Source organism: Primulina eburnea, chromosome 16 (assembly GCF_022965805.1).
Source record: "Primulina eburnea isolate SZY01 chromosome 16, ASM2296580v1, whole genome shotgun sequence".
In the NCBI taxonomy this organism is placed as follows: Eukaryota; Viridiplantae; Streptophyta; class Magnoliopsida; order Lamiales; family Gesneriaceae; genus Primulina; species Primulina eburnea.
Genome location: NC_133116.1, coordinates 17,023,133 through 17,045,337, shown reverse-complemented (window position 1 = coordinate 17,045,337; position 22,205 = coordinate 17,023,133). Strand labels below are relative to the sequence as shown.

Below are 22,205 nucleotides of genomic sequence, written 5' to 3'. Positions count from 1 at the left end.
AGTGTTTTGAAGTGGTAAAATCGTGTAAGAGATAAAAATTTTAAGTCTTGTGAAGTTGTAAAATCTTGTAAGTGAGAAAAATTTTAAGTGAAGTGAAGTGAAAGAAAATGGAGCGAATTTGTAGGTATTTATAGAGATTGGTGGAAGAAAATGGTGGGAAAAGTAGGCGGGACCGAATTTTTGAAATTAGCGACGGTATTTGTGACACCCTAAAAACAAAGATGCATAAATGCATATTTTTTAGTATAAATTTTATTATATTCACTTTTAAAATTTTATCACATTATTTTTTCGGTACAAATTTATTTGTCCAAAGTATCTAGAAATACATTAAAATACATCATAATACACTTAAAAATTCATCAAGCACTATGAGGTACCCATTCCAAAATCAAATACCCAAAATATAATAAAAAATATAATTTAACTCAACATATATGTCAAGTAATTAATTACCATAATTATTAAGTTCAATTTAAGATAATTAGGTTCAATAACTAGATACACGAATATAATAATATTAAGTTTGGATAAACATAACATTTTTTTTCATTTAATAAATAAATAAATAAAATAATAAAATTAATAAGGATAAACTTGAAACCCAAGGCTATATATATATTCCCTCTCTCATTTTGAAATCTACAACAACCGAGAAGGCACCAGCTGAAGGAAGGAAGAAACGGAAAGGGAAGAAGAAAAGGAAAGGGAAAAAAAGGGAGAAAAAATAGAAGAAATATCCATACCTCTTTCCGAAAAATCTCAATAAATTACCAACTATTCACATCATAACATAAATCAATATAACACTGGAGGTGTTGCAAAAGGATCGCTCAAAAACCAGAAAATCAAATAAAGACATTCCGCAAAACAGAAACGGTATCCCGTATTCAAGCTAGGTACTTTTCGCTCATTTTTCTTATAGCTACACACCCAACTAGAGGTCGGTGTGAACCTAAAATTTGTACCCCTTGTTGCATAGATGAGGTACATACAGGCCGTCGTCCCAAAATATTGCCGGAACTGGCATTTTCAGAATGCAGGAGTACCCTAGTTCACCATAGGACGATATTTAAATCTGGTATTGATCGGTTGGGAATTTGACAAAACTTTCAATGGAAGAATTCAAGATCATAAAAGTTAAACATTCTGAAAAAAATCTGGCTGCTCGTGGCCTCCGGACGATCAGCCATGCGCCGGATCAGTCGGCGCGTGTATCACACACGCCGCCGGATCGGAGATATTCCGGTGGCCGAACGTTTCTGATGATATTTCCGACTTTTTGGCCAACTTTCATAATATTTGGATATACTTTCTAATTAATATGAATTTTTGAAACTTAAGTAAAATCAACCGGGTTAAATTTTGAACAAAAAATAATCTGGAAATGATCAACTAGTTACTTAAAAATCTCTAACATATAAATATCATTCATAATATATTAGGACTTGCTCCAGGAACTCGGAGTATTAATCAAGCCTAAACTGTAAGTTATCAGGTGAGGAAATTACTATTCATTCTTCTATTAAAGCCCTTGACATTTGGCCTGGAAATTTCAATAGAATTTATTTAATGTTCAATTATCATCCACAATTCATTTCAATTACTGATATATTTTCTTGCATATTTATGAATGGATTGATATATTATTAATGAATGGAGTCAAGGACAACGAATTTCGGTCCGAAAATTGAGTCCACTGAACAACGTGGCTTCGGCCCGAAAAATGAGTCCAATGAACAACGGGTCAAAAGTCCCGAGTATATGGTTCATCTGAACAACGCGCAGCGAATATTTCGGTCCGGAGAATGGTTTACCCGGCTCGTAAAAAGTGCTCAATTAGAGCTACCAATGTTAATTTATGGAATTTTCATTTATTTATTATTTCATTGCATATCATTCATAAATATCTAAATTGTTATGCCTATTATTTCATGCATAATTATGATGAAATGTTATTTAAAAGCCATATACTAATTTAAACTCATTAAGTCCTCAAAGACTTAACCCTCTATTTCTTTTCGTCTATTGTATTATAATTGTACAAATGAATGTTAAACTTCCGCTGAAAAATAATTGTACATATTTGAAATAAGAATGTAAATATTTGTAGATAATCTTTAAATGATAGTAGAAAATATTTAAATTTTTATCTACAATATCTTTCTAATAATAATAATGGAAAAAATAAAAATAGAAGTTCAATAAAGAAAGATTGAAGCTAAATGTGGTACTTAGTAAAGGAATAATTATGAATTCCTAAACCGGGCGCCACAGAGGTGGTATCAGAGCCTAGGTTTCTTAGAGCCTAGAGTCTAGAGACTGGAGCCTAAGGTTTATTATAATATCATACATAATTTTTATGTTTTCCTCATAATTGAAATGTCTCTTTTCAGGATGACTCAGTTTGCTTGTTCTGTTTTTATTTTGCTTGGGTATTGTAAATATTTGAAACATGTCTTGTTTATAAATAAAACTGACTGTTTACCCTCTGACATAACTATGTACATTCATTGCAAGATATGTTCATATTTTATATTTATGTGTTTAGAATGACGTCTTCACAAAATAGTACTCAAGCCAGAATCGGACAATACATCCCCCCTCAAGATGACCACAACTCGGCAACTGGTGGAAATTCCAGAAACGCTCAACACGATCCCCCCCAAGAACAAAACATACAAAATATGTTTGAAATAATGCATCAATTTGTGCAGTTTTGTCAACAAAATCAACGACGACCTAATGATCAAGCTCAATAACATCACCTTGAGGCAAATGATAGAGCTCTTGAGAGATTTTTGATATTCAAACCGCCAAAATTTGAAGGAAAACCAGATGCTTGTCAAGCAGAATCTTGGCTAAGCAAAATCAACAAAATATTCTCTATTCTTAATTATTCTGAAGAACAAAAGATGAATTTTTACACTTACTTATTTGAAGAAGCAGCTCAAAACTGGTGGCGTATGGTGGAACATAAGTGGACAAAGAAGCACACCCCAAAAACGTGGGAAAATTTTCTGCAAGAGTTCGAAGGTAAATATATAACTCAAGTTATATTAAATACCCGAGAACGTGAATTTATGGATTTACTCCAATGTGACATGACCGTAGCTCAATATGAGGCAGAATTCCACCGTCTTATACATTATGCACCACATTACATGGAAGATGAGGTAAGAAAAAGAAAATAATTTGTTCAAGGATTAAAGCTCAATATTCGTTTGGCAACACTGTCCACAGAAGTTACCAGTTATGTTTCTGCTGTTAATCAAGCCTTACGAGTGGAAGAAGATATCAAGGAACTTCTTAAAAAAGAGGAAGAAGAAAAGAAAATCAAGAAGCCCAACCCTTTTGAGGATAATAACCGGAAAAGAAAATTTGAAAAGAAAACACAATTTAGTCAGGCAAGGAGAAGCTGTCAAAGGAAAAGTTCCAAGAAACAACAATAAAAAGTGTGGATATTGTGGATTACCAAATCATGAAGAAGAAAAGTGCTGGAGAAAAGGTGGGAAATGTCTTATTTGCGGAAGTGAGCAACACCGTATTCAAGATTGTCCAAAAAGAACGCAAAAGACTCAACCCACAACAAAGCCAAAGATACCTGTCGAGCCTATGCCCTCCTAGGAAACCAAGACGAGGAAGTTGACCCCACTGCAGTTGTAGAAGGTACTGTTACCATATTATCCAGTTCTGCAAAAACTTTTTTTGATCCAGGAGCTACTCATTCTTTTATCTCAAAAGTTTTTGTACCTAAATTACCACTGTTATTTGTGCAGCTACCATATAGCTTCGAAATTTGCTCACCTTTAGGGACAACGATAATTAGTGACATCATTTACAGAAACTGTCCCTTAAACTTCCAAGAAAAAGAATATCTATCAGATTTGATTGAATTACCTATCAAGAACTATGATATTATTCTTGGAATGGACTTGTTATTTAGACACCAAGCCCAGCTCAATTGCTATACAAAAGAAGTTTATCTTCAAACTTCTCATCCAATCATTTCCAAAGCTAACCATACCATGGAAATAGTATCCACCGCAGAACCTAGGGCTATAATAAAAGACAACAGACAAGGATTTCTAGCTTATTTGATAAATAAGCCAAAAGATCAAATCAAGATCTCAGAAATCTTAGTGGTACAAGAATTTCCAGATGTTTTTCCTGAAGAGATCAATACTTTACCTCCTCAGAGAGACGTAAAATTTTCCATTGATCTAATACCTAGAGCACAACCCAGATCTAAAACTCCATACCGAATGGCACCTTCAGAGTTAAAAGAATTAAAACTTCAATTACAAGAGCTCATGGACAAGAAGTATGTCTGGCCTAGTACATCTCCATGGGGTGCTCCTGTATTATTTGTCAAAAAAAAAGATGGAACTCTAAGGATGTGCATTGATTATCGAGAACTTAACAACGTTACCATCAAAAACAAATATCCTCTCCCCCATATCGAAGAATTGTTTGATGTTTTACAAGGATCTCAAGTATATTCAAAACTTGATTTGCGGCAATGATATTACGAATTGAGGATTAAGGAGGATGACATCTCCAAAACGGCTTTTAATACCCGTTATGGACACTATGAGTTTGTGGTAATGCCATTCGGATTAACTAACGCTCCTGCAACTTTCATGGAAATGATGCATCGAATATTTCAACCATTCTTGGACAAATTCGTTGTCATATTCATAGATGACATTTTGATATTTTCAAGAAGTCATGAGGAACATGCTCAACATCTAAGATTCATTCTCAAAACTTTGAAAGAGCATCAATTGTATTCCAAATTCAGTAAGTGTGAATTTTGGCTAGAAAAAGTGTCATTTCTTGGCCACTTTATCTCTAAGAAAGGACTGGAAGTAGATCCTGCAAAATTAGAAGTTTTCTCGGCTTAGCAGGATACTATTGAAGATTCATTAAAGATTTTGCGGAAATTTCTGTTCCCCTGACACAGCTAACTCGCAAAGACAACCATTTCCTGTGGAATGATGAGTGTGAGAAAAGTTTTTGCAAATTAAAAGAAATGCTTACCAGTGCGCCTGTCTTAGCTTTACCAGAAGGAACAGAAGGATTTGTGGTTTACACAGATACCTCAAAAGAAGGCTTTGGATGTGTATTAATGCAAAACGATAAAGTTATTGCATATGTCTCTAGAAAATTAAAGAATCACGAGTTAAATTATCCCACTCATGATCTGGAATTAGGAGCAATAGTGTTTGAATTAGCAAAATGGAGACACTACTTGTACGGTTCCACTTTTGATATGTATACAGACCACAAAAGCTTGAAGTATTTATTTTCTCAAAAAGAGCTGAACATGAGGCAAAGAAGATGGATTGAATTTTTGGAAGATTATGATTGTTCCATTCGTTATCAATCAGGTAAAGCTAATGTAGTGGCTGATGCTTTAAGTAGAAAGATTAGCATGGCTTGTTTGGAAATGAAAGAAGAAAAAGAATGGGTACACATCCATTCTCGTGGGCACTTGGCCGGATTGAGAATCGAACCTGAATTTCATACCAGAATTAAGCAAAATCAAGAATTGGACCTAGAAGTTTCAAAACTCCGTACTAATACCAATTTCTTCACCAATTCACAAGGAATACTATGCTATCATGACCGTATTTCTGTGCCTAGCTCAATGAAAAAGGAAATAATGGAAAAAATCACATCAGTCTCGGATCAGCATTCATCCAGGAGGATCTAAGATGTACCAAGAGATTAAAAAACACTTCTGGTGGAAAGGAATGAAACGAGATATTGCAGATTTCATTTCACAATGCCTATCTTGTCAAGTGATAAAGGCTGAACATCAAAGACCAGCAGGTCTTTTGCAACATCTTCCTATACCAGAATGGAAATGAGATCAAATAACTATAGACTTTGTGACCGGATTACCCCAGCTCCCAGGAGGTTTTAATAGCATATGGGTAATCGTTGATCGTTTGACCAAGTCAGCACATTTCATACCCAGAAGTCACAAATATGGGGTGGAAAAACTGGCTGAACTCTATCAGAAGGAAATTATACGGTTATATGGTATCCCCACTACCATAGTATCTGATAGAGATCCGAAGTTTACATCAAGATTATGGAAAAAACTTCAGGAATACCTTGGTACCAAATTAAATTTTAGCACAACAGCACATCCGCAAACCGATGGTGATGTGAATCTTTGTACGAATGAATAGCAAACACGATTAAAACGAATTGCGCCCTCAATTCAATATCAACAAAGAATCGTTGTTGTTTTCCCGATCTTTTGAATCAAGTATTTTGTGATATTCACCTCTAAACTATGAAAAGTCTAGCAACAAATAAACACGGAATAAACAATCGAAAATTAGAACGAACCTTCGAAGAACGACAAGATCGACTGACAAACGTCACAAGTTGAAAACTTTGATAAGTTTGATTTTGGTTTGAACAAAGCAAAGCTTTGAAAGCTTGAGAGAGAATCTCAAAAGTTTGTATAAAAACTCAAAATAATGTGTATTGTGTGTCAAAATTTCGTCCAAGATATGTCTTATATCAAAACGGATAACAAAATCTAGTTTCCTAACAAAATAAAACTTTAAAGAAGGTAATTTTTCTTGCCCAAAACTCTAGGACACGGACCCCTTGTGACCCTCCTTGTCCGGGTCCGTGTACACTCGGGAATAAACTTCAGCTGGAAACAAGGGACACGGACCCCGTGCTCACCTCTGTGTACGGGTCAGTGTAGACACTGTCTTCGCCAATGTAATAGGGCACGGACCCCGTGCCTGGGTCCGTCGTCGGGTCCGTGTAGGCTTTATCAATGGGCATCTCCGGCTGTAAAGAGCACGGACCCCGTGTGCAGGTCCGTCCAGACTCGGTCTGCTCCATCAATGCTTGAATGATATTCCTTTGGCCTCCAAACGCACTCCCATGCATCACGACCCCTTCATGCTTGCTCATGACTCCCTGTAGTGCCTCCTTGAATCTCTTTAGTCGTCCCCTAGTGACTGGTCCTTCCGGCAACTGCAACGGATCCCATGCTTTCCTTGGAGCTTGGCTGTCCATGTTCACATCATCCTCCCCTTCTTGAAGAGGATTTGTCCTCAAATCTAGCTCATCACCTACATCAAACAACGAAAAGTCACTAACATTAAAAGTAGAGCTGACATTATACTCACCTGGCAAGTCGAGTTTGTAGGCATTGTCATTGATCCTCTCAAGAACATGGAATGGTCCATCGCCCCTAGGTAATAGCTTTGAACGACGCTTTTCAGGGAACCTTTCCTTCCTCAAGTGTAACCAAACCCAGTCACCTTTCTCAAACACCACTTTCTTCTTCCCCTTGTTGGCTTGCTTAGCATATTGTTCGTTTCTCTTTTCAACATTTGCTTTGGCCTTCTCATACAAACTCCTAACAAATTCAGCCTTCCTTTTGCCATCCATGTTTAACCTTTCACTCACAGGCAAAGACATCAAATCTAACGGAGTTAGAGGATTAAAACCATACACAATTTCAAATGGCGAGTAGCTAGTAGTAGAATGCACACAACGATTATAACCAAATTCAACAAATGGCAAGCAATTCTCCCAATTCTTTAAGTTCTTCTTAAGAATAGCACACAAAAGTGTTCCTAATGTTCTATTGACAACTTCAGTTTGCCCATCCGTTTGAGGATGACAGGTAGTAGAGAACAACAATTTTGTGCCTAGTTTAGCCCACAACGTCTTCCAAAATTAACTCAAAAACTTAACATCACGGTCAGAAACAATAGTCCTAGGCATGCCATGCAACCTAACGACTTCTCTAAAGAACAAATCCGCAATGTTAGATGCATCATCAGTTTTGTGACAAGCAATAAAATGTGCCATCTTAGAAAACCTATCCACAACAACAAATATAGAGTCCCTCCACTTCTTTGTCCTAGGTAACCCCAAAACAAAGTCCATAGAGATATCAACCCAAGGTTCACTAGGGACGGGAAGTGGTGTATATAATCCATGTGGTTGTGTCCTAGACTTAGCTTGTCTACAAGTTATGCACTTCTCACAAACACGCTCAACATCACGTTTCATGTGTGGCCAATAAAAATGTTCATGCAATGCACTTAAAGTTTTAGCCACACCAAAGTGTCCCATTAAACCACCCCCATGTGCTTCCCTATCAAGTAGTTCACGAATTGATGATTTAGGGATGCACAATCTATCTTCTCTAAACAAGAAACCATGATGCAAATAAAATTTGTCATGTGGACCATGCATACAAGTTTCAAACAAACTCTTAAAGTCCTCATCTAGCACATACAATTCCTTCACAAGCTCAAACCCCAAGATTTTAGATTCCAAAGTAGAGAAAAGCACATACCTCCGTGATAGTGCGTCGGCCACTACATTTTCCTTACCTTGCTTGTATTTGATGATGTAGGGGAATGTCTCTATGAATGCCACCCACTTGGCATGCCTCTTGTTCAGCTTTTGTTGCCCTTTAAGGTGCTTTAGGGATTCATGATCCGCATGAATCACAAACTCCTTAGGCCTCAAGTAGTGCTGCCACGTCTCAAGAGTCCTCACAAGCGCATAGAACTCCTTGTCATACGTGGGATAGTTTAACGCTGCCCCATTGAGCTTTTCACTGAAGTAAGCCACCGGTCGCCCTCCTTGCATCAACACTCCACCAATACCTACACCTGAAGCATCACATTCAATTTCAAAAGTATTAGCAAAATCAGGTAAAACAAGTAAAGGAGCATTAATTAATTTTTGCTTGATAATATTAAAGGACTTCTCTTGCTCCTCGCCCCAATGAAATGGAACGTTCTTCTTGATCACTGCCGTCATTGGTGCTACCAATGTGCTAAAATATTTTACAAACCTCCTATAGAAGCTTGCAAGACCATGAAAACTTCGAACTTGGCCAACAGTATTAGGCGTTGGCCAATCTCGAATAGCACTTACCTTGTCTTCATCAACTTGTATACCCTGTGAACTTACCACAAAACCAAGGAAGACAAGTTTGCTAGTAGAAAAATCACACTTCTTCAAGTTAGCATATAAATTTTCAGCTCTTAATGTGATTAGAACAAGCCTCAAGTGGTTAACATGCTCATCCAAGTTTTTGCTATACACTAGGATATCATCAAAATAGACCACAACAAATTTTCCTATGTGATAGGACTCGTTTTTACGTGTTTTTAGTGTTGGTTTTGAGTCGCATTCATGCATCATATTAGTTTTTTTTAGTTGAATTTTGCATTTTTTAGCATTATTTAGCATTTGACTGATCTCGTGTCTTCTGTGGTTATTTTGTAGGAATTGAACCAAAAAGTGGGAGAAACTTTGGCATAATATCGAAGAGGTCTCGCTCAGGCGGTCAAAAGTGACCGCCCCAGTGAGCATTGTGGTCTGGCCGAGGATTATTTTGCGCAAGTGTCTCGCTAGGGCGGTCAAAAGTGACCGCCCCAGCGAAACCAGGGACATGCTCGAGGAAGCTTATTCGAGGACCTCTCGCTAGGACGGTCAAAATATACCGCCCTAGCGAGAAGCGAGATTGAGAAAGATTTGTTTCCAAATTTCTAGGGACTCTATCCTACACCAAAACCTAACACACGAGATCAGCAGCCGTTTTTCATCTTTTGTCAGACTTTTTATCAGATTTTCATCACTTTTTTCGTGGAGAGGAGGCTAGGAGCAAAGGAGATTTCGAAGACCTCGAGATTTCCACGCGTCGTGGCCGTCATCCATCGTCATCTTTAGTATTTTCATTATTCAGTATTTTATTTCTTACATTGATTGTTGGTTTTTATCATGAATTTCAGTAGCTAAACTCTAGATTTGTTGGGATTTGAGGGGATCCTACCCCGTACTCGGTGTTTAACATTATTTCTCGACGTTTTTATTAGTGATTTGTTTATGCTATTGTTCGTTCTTGTTTCGATCGAAGCCTAGCTAACTTCCTTTGATTATTTCATGTTGTTGATGATTTCGATAGAATAATTAACAATAGAATCAAATAGTATAAACCACGGATTTACAATTTTAGTAGATATACGGAATTGGGTACGTGTCGATAGTGATAGTTCACCCGAATGAAAGCTAGTGGATTCCATAGAATGTAATGCAATCTTGAACTGTTAAATATTTGAGGACACTTGAGTACTGCATGTTTATGATTAGTTTTAATATAGCTCTACAGAGTATATTAATTAGTCTAGGGAATTCCGTCGAATGCACGAGTAAAAGTCGAGTGTAATTATTTAAACACGAGTGGTAGGTGAACTGCTAATTCCCAACAAATTCATTTCTCATTTGATTTAATCCAAATTAATAATTGCTTTCTTGAATACGTTTTCTTTGCATTTTAATTATTTTAGTGTTTAATTTACACTAGTTTAATAATCAACTCATTTTATCGTTGCTAAAGAAATTTTACTTGAAAATTAAATTAGTGTAACGTAGTCCTTGTGGAACGATACTCGTATTCACTTACGTTTATTATAACTTGACTATCGTGCACTTGCAATATTTAAATTGAGCTTTCATTTATAAAATAAATTTTGTGATTATTCACTGTGCAAGTTTTGCTCGATCAAGTTTTTGGCGCCGTTCTCGGGGACTGTTGATTCACAAATTTTTATTTTTCATTTAAATTCTTTAGTATTATTTATTTTATTGTTATTTAATACTCTCATTGTGTTGCAGATTTTTCTTGTGGTGCATGCGAAGATCACTCGAGTGTAAGCTTGAGCCTTTTGACCCCGAGATCGAACGCACAGCTAGACGTCGACTACAGCAGCAAAGAGCGAAGGAAAGAATGGAAGGTGATCAACAAAGAGAGGAGCCAAGGCGTATACCGATGTTGGACTATGCACAGCCGTCTCTTGATGGATCACGTCCAAGCATCGTAAGACCAGTCATCCGAGTTAATCAGTTTGAGATCAAGCCAGCTATCATTCAGATGATTCAGAACACTGTCCAATTTGGGGGAAGTGCACTTGATGACCCTAATTCTCATATAGCTGAATTTCTTGAAATTTGTGATACTTTTAAGTTTAATGGCGTGTCTGATGATGCTGTTCGTTTGCATTTATTTCCATTTTCACTGAGAGATAAAGCTAAGTCGTGGTTAAACTGTTTGCCTGTAGGGTCTATTACTACATGGGAGGATATGGCAAAGGCATTCCTGATCAAGTACTTCCCTCCGTCGAAGACTATGAAGCTCAGAGCCGACATTACTACTTTTGCTCAATATGAGCAAGAGTCACTTTACGAGGCATGGGAGCGCTACAAGGACTTGTTGAGGAGATGTCCACACCATGATCTGCCTCTTGGGTTAGTTGTTCAAACTTTCTACTACGGTCTGCTTACTCCTAACCGTACTATGATAGATGCTGCTGCCTGTGGTAACTTACTGAGAAAGACGGCGGAGGAAGGATATGAGTTATTGGAGGAGATGGCTGCTAGTAGCTATCATCCTCAGTCTGATAGGCAGAGACGAGGTGCTGGAGTTAATCAAGTTAATGATTTGTCGGCGGTTTCAGCACAGTTAGAGGCTTTGAATAGAAAGATTGATGGGATGAGCATGAGTGGGTCGGCTATGCGTCAGCAAGAAATTTTCTGTGATAAGTGTGGGGGTGAGCATGATGTGCAGGATTGCCAAGATGGCAATCCATTCTATGTGCCTGAGGGAGCACCGGTAAAACAAGTGGGATTCCAGAACCGTCCTAGAAATGACCCTTACTCGAACACATATAATCCGGGATGGTGGAATCACCCAAAATTTTCATGGGGAGGTCAAAACAACCAAAATCGCCAACAAAGAGGTCCACCGTATGGGATGCACCAGGGATTCAAGCCAGAATCGCCTCGGGAGGAGAAGTCCAATTTAGAGAAAATGATGACTAAATTTATTTCTGCAACAGAGACGAGATTTCAGAACCAAGATGCATCCATAAAGGGGTTAGAGAATCAAATTGGACAATTGGCTAAGTTGATTGCTTATAGGGAGCAAGGAGCTTTGCCAAGCAACACGGAAACTAACCCAAGAGAACATGTGAAGGCGGTGGAATTGCGTAGTGGAAAAGCACTCGAGTCTAATGAGGAAAAGACCAAGAACGGTGAGGATGAGGTGGAAAATCGAGGAGGTAAATCTTCTAACTCTACACCTACACCTATTGCACAGAATAAAATTGTTATCTCTCCACCTTTTCCTGCAGCAATGAAGAAAGCTAAATTAGATGCACAATTTGGTAAATTTCTTGAGATATTTAAAAAATTGCATATTAACATTCCTTTTGCTGATGCTTTATTGAATATGCCAAGTTATGCAAAATTCTTGAAAGATATCTTAGCAAATAAGCGGAAGCTAGAAGATCATATGACGGTGAATTTGACTGAAAATTGCTCCGCTTTAGTTCAAAACAAGATGCCTCCTAAGCAAAAAGATCCAGGGAGTTTCTCTATACCTTGCATTATTGGTGACATTAATTTTCATAAAGCTTTATGTGATCTTGGTGCGAGTATTAATCTGATGCCTTTTTCTGTGTTTAGGAGACTGGGATTAGGTGAACCCAAGCCAACTAGGATGTCGTTGCAGCTGGCTGACAGATCTGTCAAGTATCCACGTGGGATTATCGAAGATGTTTTGGTGAAAGTGGATAAGTTCATTTTTCCTGCAGATTTTGTGATACTTGACATGGAAGAAGATTTAGAGATGCCTTTAATCCTAGGGAGACCGTTTCTGGCTACAGGGAAAGCGCTGATTGATGTTGAGGAGGGGAAATTGAGACTGAGAGTTGGAGAAGAAGAAATTATTTTTGATGTTTTCAATACTCTCAAGCACACAATGCACAATGATAGTTGCTTTCGTATTGATGTCTTGGATTATCTTGTTTGTGATTTTATGCAGGATGGATTGAAAGAACCATTGGAGGCCACTCTCACCACTGAAAAGCAGGAGGATGAGCTAGACGAGGACAAGATGGAGATGGTAGCTCACTTGAATGCCATTCCACCTTGGAGAAAGCAAGTGAGGCTTAGACTAGAGGAATTTGGAGACAGAAAAGATTTAATGCCTCAAAAGTCAAGCCTAGAGGAGCCACCTACTTTGGAGCTCAAACCACTACCTCCACATCTCAAGTACGTATATTTTGGAGAAAATAATAAATTGCCTGCTATTATTTCCTCTTCTTTGACAGATGATATGGAGAGTAAGCTCTTGGGAGTCCTTAAGGAGCATAAAGGAGCATTCGCTTGGAAGGTTTCAGACATAAAAGGGATAAGTCCTTCGATCTGCATGCAAAAAATTCTGATGGAAGATAAATATTCACCTCTAGCACAACCACAAAGGAGACTCAATCCAAAGATGCAAGAGGTAGTAAAAGCGGAAACAATTAAACTTCTGGATGCAAGTATTATCTATCCTATCTCTGATAGTGCGTGGGTAAGTCCTGTACAATGTGTGCCTAAAAAGGGTGGGATTACTGCTATTACTAATGAAAAAAATGAGTTGATTCCCACTAGAACTGTTACGGGTTGGCGTGTGTGCATAGATTATAGGAAATTGAATGATGCAACCCGTAAAGATCACTTTCCCTTGTCATTTATCGATCAAATGATTGAACGATTAGCAAGTCATGAATTTTATTGCTTTTTAGACGGATATTCGGGATACAATCAAATCACAATTGCACCTGAGGACCAAGAGTAAAATACTTTCACTTGCCCTTATGGTACTTTTGCGTTTAGACGTATGCCCTTTGGTTTATGCAATGCACCTACAACATTTCAAAGATTAATGACCGCTATCTTTCATGACATGACTGAAATTTTCCTTGAAATTTTTTTGGATGACTTCTCTATTTTTGGCTCCTCATTTAATGAATGTTTAGAGAATTTGAGCTTGGTGTTAATTAGATGTGAAGAGAGCAGTTTGGTGTTAAATTGGGAGAAGTGTCATTTTATGGTTCAAGAGAGGATTGTGTTAGGACACAAGGTATCAGAGAATGGAATTGAGGTTGACAAGGCCAAGGTGGAAGTAATCAAAAACCTACCACCACCTTCATCAATAAAAGGAGTTAGAAGTTTCTTAGGGCATGCTGGTTTTTTTAGGCGTTTTATTAAAGATTTTTCTAAAATTGCTAAACCTTTATCTTCTTTGTTGATGAAAGATGTTGAATTTAATTTTGATTCTACTTGTCTGCATGCATTCGAGATACTCAAGGAAAGCTTGGTGACAGTACCTGTTCTGACTGTCCCTGATTGGGAGTTACCATTTGAGGTGATGTGCGATGCTAGTGATACAGCTGTTGGTGCGGTGCTGGGTCAAAGGAAGAACAAGTTATTTCATACCATCTACTATGCAAGTAAGACTTTAAATGATGCTCAATTGAATTACGCTACTACTGAAAAGGAATTACTTGCTATAGTATTTGCTTTCGATAAATTTCATTCATACCTTGTTCTGTCTAAAGTAACTGTGTATACAGATCATTCTGCCCTCAAATACTTGCTTGCTAAGAAAGATGCGAAACCTAGGTTAATTAGGTGGATTTTATTATTGCAAGAATTTGATCTCGAGATTCGAGATAAAAAGGGTGTGGAAAATGTAGTTTCTGATCATCTGTCTAGGCTTGAGCATGTTAGAATTAAGGGCAGTGACGATGATATAGATGACTGGTTTCCGGATGAACAATTGCTTGAGATGAAACTTTGTCCATGGTATGCAAATTTCGCTAACTTTCTTGTCACAGGCACACCTCCACCAAACCTATCGTTTCACCAACGAATGAAATTCTTTTCTGACGTGAAATACTATTTTTGGGAGGAACCGTTTTTGTTTAAAGAGTTTGATCGAATTCTCAACCATTGCCATGACCGTGAGGTAGGTGGTCATTTCGGACCAATAAGGACGGCATCCAAGGTACTTGAAAGTGGCTTTTATTGGCCAACTCTTTAAAGATGCTCGTTCTTATGTGCTACATTGTGATAAATGCCAGCGGACAGGTAACATCTCTAACCGTCACGAAATACCTTTAAATAATATCATTGAGTGTGAGGTTTTTGATGTGTGGGGGATAGACTTTATAGGACCGTTTCCTAGTTCTTTCACGAAAAAATATATTTTGGTGGCAGTGGAGTATGTATCTAAATGGGTGGAGGCAGAGGCTTGTGCCACTAATGATGCACAAGTGGTGTTAAAATTTTTGAAGAAACATATTTTTAACCATTCGGTTAGATGATGCTTTGTGGGCTTATCCTACTGCTTTTAAAAAACCTATAGGCACTACACCATATAGGTTGCTTTTTGGTAAAGCATGTCATCTACCAGTAGAATTAGAGCATAGAGCATATTGGGCGACCAAAGCACTAAACTTTGATTTTGCTCTTGCAGGTGAAAAACGATTGCTGCAATTGAATCAGTTAGATGAGTTTCGAGGAAAAGCTTATGATCTTGCATTATCTTACAAGGAACGCACCAAACGAGCCCATGATAAACACATTATAAGAAGGGAATTCAAAGTGGGTGAAGCGGTGTTGTTATACAATTCTCGCTTACGACTCTTTCCGGGCAAGTTAAAGTCAAGGTGGTCAGGACCATTCACTATAGCCAAGGTGTTCCCATCGGGTGCAGTGGTGTTACATGATGGCAAGGAGGGGACATTTACTGTGAACGCTCAAAGATTGAAGCACTATATCGGTGGCACATTTGAGCCACAAATTGGAGTCACTCGGCTCCATGACACTCATTGAGGACATGGGTGAAAAGTCGAGCTCTAGTCTATAAATTGAGAACTACTTCTACTCCATCGATTTTGATTATATTTTTTTTAGTTATTAATCGCATCATTTGCATTTAGGTAGTTGCATGGCATTGCATTCAAATTTTTTCACGAACACTTCTCGCTCGGGCGGTCAAAACTGACCGCCCCAGCGGGTACTCCTTTTTTTTTTAAAAAAAAGTCTTTTGCGAAAACTTCTCGCTAGGGCGGGCAAAATATACCGCCCTAGCGAGTCGCGCAGATAAAAAAAATTTTCTCCCCGAAAACTTCTCGCTCAGGCGGTCAATTTTGACCACCCTAGCGAGTTGCGTAGATTAACAAAAATTTTTTTTCCCGAAAACTTCTCGTCGCGCAGATTATAAAAACTTTCCTCTTCTCTTTTCTTCCCCACTTCGAAACCCTCACCCCCTTTCCCGATTTTTTTCTCCCAATCTCTCAATCTCACTCAATTCATCTCTTTTCAAAAAAATTTCAGGTACAATCATGCACCCTCACCTTCACCAAGTGTCAAGACGCGATTTTTACGGTCAAGAACTCAACTCTCCGGCGAACCCAATATTTCCGGCCACCGCCGCTCTTTTCCGGCCGCCTCTTCCGTTCCCGTCCGACACCAAGTTCCAGAAAACATCTTCCTACTACGGGCTACTTGTGCTCTTCTCCAATTTTCCACAATGGCACCCAAAAGATCTAAGGTAACTCATGGTGCTTCTAGTTCTCGTTCCACTCCATCTATGTTTGTGAATGACAAAGCTAGGGAGAGATTTGAGCATGCTAGACTCCATAGGAAACCAATCCCTGAGCGTGGATTTAGCTCATTTCTTATCGGTCAATTTTCGGAGGCCCAAATAGCAGGAAGAGGGTGGACTACCTTTGTGGCACAACCGAATGCAGCAGTGGTTCCGGTTGTGCGTGAATTTTATGCCAATGCTCCGGAGGGGAATGAGCATAAGGCATTTGTGAGGGGACATCTAGTCCCGTATGATTCCAAGACGATGAATGACATGTTGGGTTTACCGTTGGTGGAGGATTCGGTGTTTCAGGCGTGGGTGCTTAACCCGGATTATGATTTGATCATTCGCACACTCTTTTATCCGGGCACCACGTGGAAACAACCGCGGGACATATACGATTTTTCTTGAAAATTTTTTGAAAGTGGACGCGGCATTGTGGTATGCGTTCTTGTCTAAGAGATTGATGCCGGTCGGTCATACGAGTGATGTGCAGCGTGAGCGGGTGGTTGTTCTTTATGCCATCTATACTGGGATGGTGATTGATGTGAGCAGGCTCATTTTCGGACAGCTTAACATGTGTATAAATAGCAGAAATTTGGCTTTTTACTTCCCGACGATAGTGACTGAGCTATGTGCCCGAGCGGGGGTGATATTTGCAGATGATGATGAGTGGTTACCACCGATGAGAGCCATTGATGAGGCTCTTTATAGATCCAAGAGGGAGAAAAGACAGGCTGAGCTACCCGAGGAGGTATTTTTCGATTATGGGGGAGCTGCTCAACCACCTCCGGCCTTAGGACATGCACCACCACCTCCGCAGCCACTGCCGCCGTGCCATGCGAGATTGCATCGACGAATTGGGCAGCTTGGGCCACTTATCAGACTGAGTACCAGGCCGTTAATCAAGCTCACATTCAGAACATAGAATACTTGGTTCAGGGGATCTCGACTCATTTGGGCATCGACACTTCCGGACGGCCACCTACACCCGCATACCCGCCACCCTTCCAGTTTCAGTACCATTATCCTATGCCCCCAGCAGCTGAAGAGGGAGTTCCACCGCCTGAGAATGAGGAGAGGACGATTTATGATTAGAGGAGTTTACTGTTTCCTCTTTCTTTTCATTTTTCATATTCTGTCTTTGCATTTACATTAATGAGTTTTATGTTTTTAGTGTCTGTTTCGTTTTGTGCAATGAGGGCATTGCACAACTCTAGTATGAGGGGGGGGGGTAGATTGTTATGTTTTCTTAGTTAATTGTTTTAAGTATTGCATTTCTTTTGTTTGGTGTCGTTTATGGTGAGAAGACATAGTTTATGAGCCATGAGCCAATGATGATGTTGAATTGATAGTATACAAAAGTATTGATTGGGTCACTTCATGAATGGTACTCTTAATTGTCAAAGTATGAATTTTGGTACAAAGTTTGAACTTTTTGAGCACATATGTGTGGGCACTAGAATTTTGTAGGAATAATGGTGAAATCTGAAGGTTTTGTGTGGTTAACTTGAAAGGCATCATTTATGAGTTGATTTAGCATGTAAACCCGTGAAAATAAGTCACTAATTGGGACCTTGAATGAGAACATGTGATTTGCCTTGAACTTTACATATACCCCATTTTCAATGCACTGAATAAAAATATCATACCCCTAACCAGCTGTAATCCAAGGTTATATATTCTTAGCCTAGGGAGTACATGTGTGAAAATTGCGCATTAAAAAAAAAAAAGAAAAAGAAAAAGAAAAAAAATGCTGGAGATGTAAGGTGAGGGGGAGCCGAAATAAAAGGAATGAAATTCTATTCCTAGGCTAAAAGTTGGAGATGTAAGGAGACGAGGAAAGTCAGACGAAAAGTCTTGACGATTGCACAATGAAAATGATCGGTGTACTCCCGACTTTTAGCCACTTGAGCTTATTTTCCTTCTTTTCAACACCCTTATCTGCACTTAGGAATTGAATAAAGCTCAAGTTATGGTTAGTGATAAATGGACACGGGGGTGCATGCTAGTGAGACTTATATTGAAGTGTTAATTGAGTGACTCGCATGATTTGATGATTGATCTATTTGAAGTACGAATGACTAGACCCATCATGACACACACACACGTTCAAATTAGTGTCGAGATTTATGTGTAGATGAGAATGAGTATTCATTTGTGATTTGACTTGATTATGATTTGTATGTGGGAAAGTTCACTGAGGCATGAGCATAAAAGTTGTTAACTCACCATTGACATTTACTTGTGTTGGTTATTTCTTGTTTGAGTATTTTGTGTTTGTTGTGTTTATTTAGAATCACGTGCTTTAACCTAGTTTGCTCGAGGGCGAGCAAAAGGTTAGTATGAGGGGGTTGATAGGACTCGTTTTTACGTGTTTTTAGTGTTGGTTTTGAGTCGCATTCATGCATCATATTAGTTTGTTTTAGTTGAATTTTGCATTTATTTAGCATTATTTAGCATTTGACTGATCTCGTGTATTCTGTGGTTATTTTGTAGGAATTGAACCAAAAAGTGGGAGAAACTTTGGCATAATATCGAAGAGGTCTCGCTAGGGCGATCAAAAGTGACCGCCCCAGCGAGCATTGTGGTCTGGCCAAGGATTATTTTGCGCAAGTGTCTCGCTAGGGCGGTCAAAAGTGACCGCCCCAGCGAAACCAGGGACATGCTCGAGGAAGCTTATTCCAGGACCTCTCGCTAGGGCGGTCAAAATATACCGCCCTAGCGAGAAGCGAGATTGAGAAAGATTTGTTTCTAAATTTCTAGGGACTCTATCCTACACCAAAACCTAACACACGAGATCAGCAGCCGTTTTTCATTCTTTTGTCAGACTTTTTATCAGATTTTCATCACTTTTTTCGTGGAGAGGAGGCTAGGAGCAAAGGAGATTTCGAAGACCTCGAGATTTCCACGCGTCGTGGCCGTCATTCATCGTCATCTTTAGTATTTTCATTATTCAGTATTTTATTTCTTACATTGATTGTTGGTCTTTATCATGAATTTCAGTAGCTAAACTCTAGATTTGTTGGGATTTGAGGGGATCCTACCCCGTACTCGGTGTTTAACATTATTTCTCGACGTTTTTATTAGTGATTTGTTTATGCTATTGTTCGTTCTTGTTTCGATCGAAGCCTAGCTAACTTCCTTTGATTATTTCATGTTGTTGATGATTTCGATAGAATAATTAACAATAGAATCAAATAGTATAAACCACGGATTTACAATTTTAGTAGATATACGGAATTGGGTACGTGTCGATAGTGATAGTTCACCCGAATGAAAGCTAGTGGATTCCATAGAATGTAATGCAATCTTGAACTGTTAAATATTTGAGGACACTTGAGTACTGCATGTTTATGATTAGTATTAATATAGCTCGACAGAGTATATTAATTAGTCTAGGAAATTCCGTCGAATGCACGAGTAAAAGTCGAGTGTAATTATTTAAACACGAGTGGTAGGTGAACTGCTAATTCTCAACAAATTCATTTCTCATTTGATTTAATCCAAATTAATCATTGCTTTCTTGAATACGTTTTCCTTGCATTTTAATTATTTTAGTGTTTAATTTACACTAGTTTAATCATCAACTCATTTTATCGTTGCTAAAGAAATTTTACTTGAAAATAAAAATAGTGTAACGCAGTCCTTGTGGAACCATACTCGTATTCACTTACGTTTATTATAACTTGACTATCGTGCACTTGCGATATTTAAATCGAGCTTTCATTTATAAAATAAATTTTGGGATTATTCACTGTACAAGTTTTGCTCGATCACTATGTGTGAACGCAAAACATGATTCATTAACCTCATAAAGGTACTAGGTGCATTAGTCAAGCCAAAAGGCATAACCATCCACTCATACAACCCGTATTTGGTTTTAAACGCAGTTTTCCACTCATCACCTTCCCGCATCCTAATTTGATGATAGCCACTCTTCAAGTCAATTTTGCTAAAAATGCAAGAACCATGCAATTCATCTAACATATCATCTAGTCTAGGTATGAGATGCCTATACTTGATGGTTATATTATTGATTGCTCTACAGTCAACGCACATACGCCATGAGCCATCTTTCTTAGGGACTAGTAAAACAGGCACCGCACAAGGTGACATGGACTCACGCACAAAACCCTTAGCTAATAACTCACTTACCTGCCGTTGAAGCTCCTTAGTCTCCTCCGCATTGCTCCTATAAGCCGGACGATTTGGCAAGGCTCTCCCGGGCACCAAATCAATTTGGTGCTCGATTTCCCTCAATGGTGGCAAGCCTTGAGGCAACTCCTCCGGAAATACATCTTCAAATTCCTGCAAAAGTGAAACAATAATGCTCGGAAGAGCTCCGGCTACATCACTTGTGTTAAGGAGGATCTCCTTGTAAAGAATCAACACAAGTGGTTCACGGGTGTGCAACAACTGTTTCAACTCACCTTTTTGGGCCATATATGATTTCTTTTTGGCCTCTTTCCTCTCATTTTCTTTTCCCTCATTTTCTTTCCTATCTTTTTTTGTTTTTATGGCTATCTCACTCTTTTGATCACTCTTTTTTTCAGCCACTTCATTTTTGTTTTCAAAGGTCATCTCACTTTTTAGTTCACTCTTTTTTTCGGCTTCATCTCTCTTTTTCTTTTTCAATTGATCCTCCAACACTTTCTTTGGGGACAAAGGAAGCAATACAATGGATTCTTTCTTTAAAACAAATGAATAACGATTTTTGAACCCATCATGTGTAACGTGCCTATCAAATTGCCATGGTCTACCCAACAAAATATGACAAGCATGCATGGGGACCACGTCACACAAAACCTCATCCACATACTTCCCAATAGAAAAGGACACTAGAACTTGCCTATTTACTTTCACCTCCGCACAATCATTTAACCATTGAAGCCTATATGGTTGAGAGTGTTTTATTGTAGGCAATCCCAATTTTTCCACCATCTCAACACTAGCCACATTAGTGCAACTCCCCCCATCTATGATTACATTGCAAACCTTACCATTCACAAAACATCTAGTGTGGAACAAATTCTCCCTTTGGCTAGTCTCCTCATCCTTGACTTGGGCACTCATGATTCGCCTAGTCACTAGTGCTTCTCCTATAACCGCTCCATATCCCTCATCGGGATCCTCCAACGCAGGCATATCATCATCACTACCCTCGCCATCTCCCTCACTTTGAGACTCATACTCACCATACTCATTCAAAAACATCACCCTCTTATTAGGACACTCACTAGAAATATGACCCAACCCTTGACATCTAAAACATTAAGTATCTCTAGAACGAGTAGAAGGAATTTCAGTTTTACCTTGCAGTCCGTGTCTAGGTGCCTCTTGCTTTGTCTCAATCTTAGGCTTGGTCACCACTTTGCTATCATCACGCTTTGCCACATTTGGTAGCCAAGAAGAAGACGTACCTCCAGTTTGGTTGGTGCGGCCAACTCCACGCCTTTTGAGTTGTTGTTCCACCTTTATGGCCATTTGCACCATCTCATGAAGGTCCAAGTAGTGCCTAAGCTCCACTTGATCTTGAATCTCCCTGTTCAAGCCACAAAGAAAACGAGCCATGGTTGCCTCACTATCCTCCTCAATATTGGCCCTAATCATGACTACCTCCATCTCCTTATAGTAGTCCTCAACACTCTTTGACCCTTGCCTCAAAGTTTGTAGCCTCTTAAACATCTCCCTATAATAGTGATTGGGCACA

General features: G+C 38.8%; 2 protein-coding genes and 1 non-coding gene across 3 annotated transcripts; 1 reads left to right on the top strand and 2 right to left on the bottom strand.

Moving 5' to 3' along the window:
- The first annotated feature begins 2,915 nt into the window (after positions 1–2,915).
- Positions 2,916–5,719, top strand: LOC140816082 (uncharacterized). Its single transcript, XM_073175148.1, has 5 exons — positions 2,916–3,036; positions 3,244–3,407; positions 3,780–4,496; positions 4,967–5,261; positions 5,394–5,719. The coding sequence occupies exons 1-5, from the start codon at positions 2,916–2,918 to the stop codon at positions 5,717–5,719; spliced, it is 1,623 nt and encodes a 540-aa protein (XP_073031249.1).
- A 62-nt stretch (positions 5,720–5,781) lies between these two features.
- On the bottom strand, positions 5,782–21,748 carry LOC140816081 (uncharacterized). The gene is made up of 5 exons (XM_073175147.1): positions 21,107–21,748; positions 20,276–21,025; positions 9,023–9,153; positions 7,297–7,420; positions 5,782–5,856 (listed from the first exon to the last, which is right to left on the bottom strand). Exons 1-5 carry the CDS (start codon positions 21,707–21,709, stop codon positions 5,782–5,784), a joined length of 1,683 nt encoding a protein of 560 aa, XP_073031248.1. The 5' UTR covers positions 21,710–21,748.
- LOC140817611 (small nucleolar RNA R71) lies at positions 11,201–11,307 on the bottom strand. Its single transcript, XR_012114824.1, has one exon. It is a non-coding gene; the product is annotated as a small nucleolar RNA R71 (small nucleolar RNA).
- Positions 21,749–22,205: the final 457 nt, after the last annotated feature.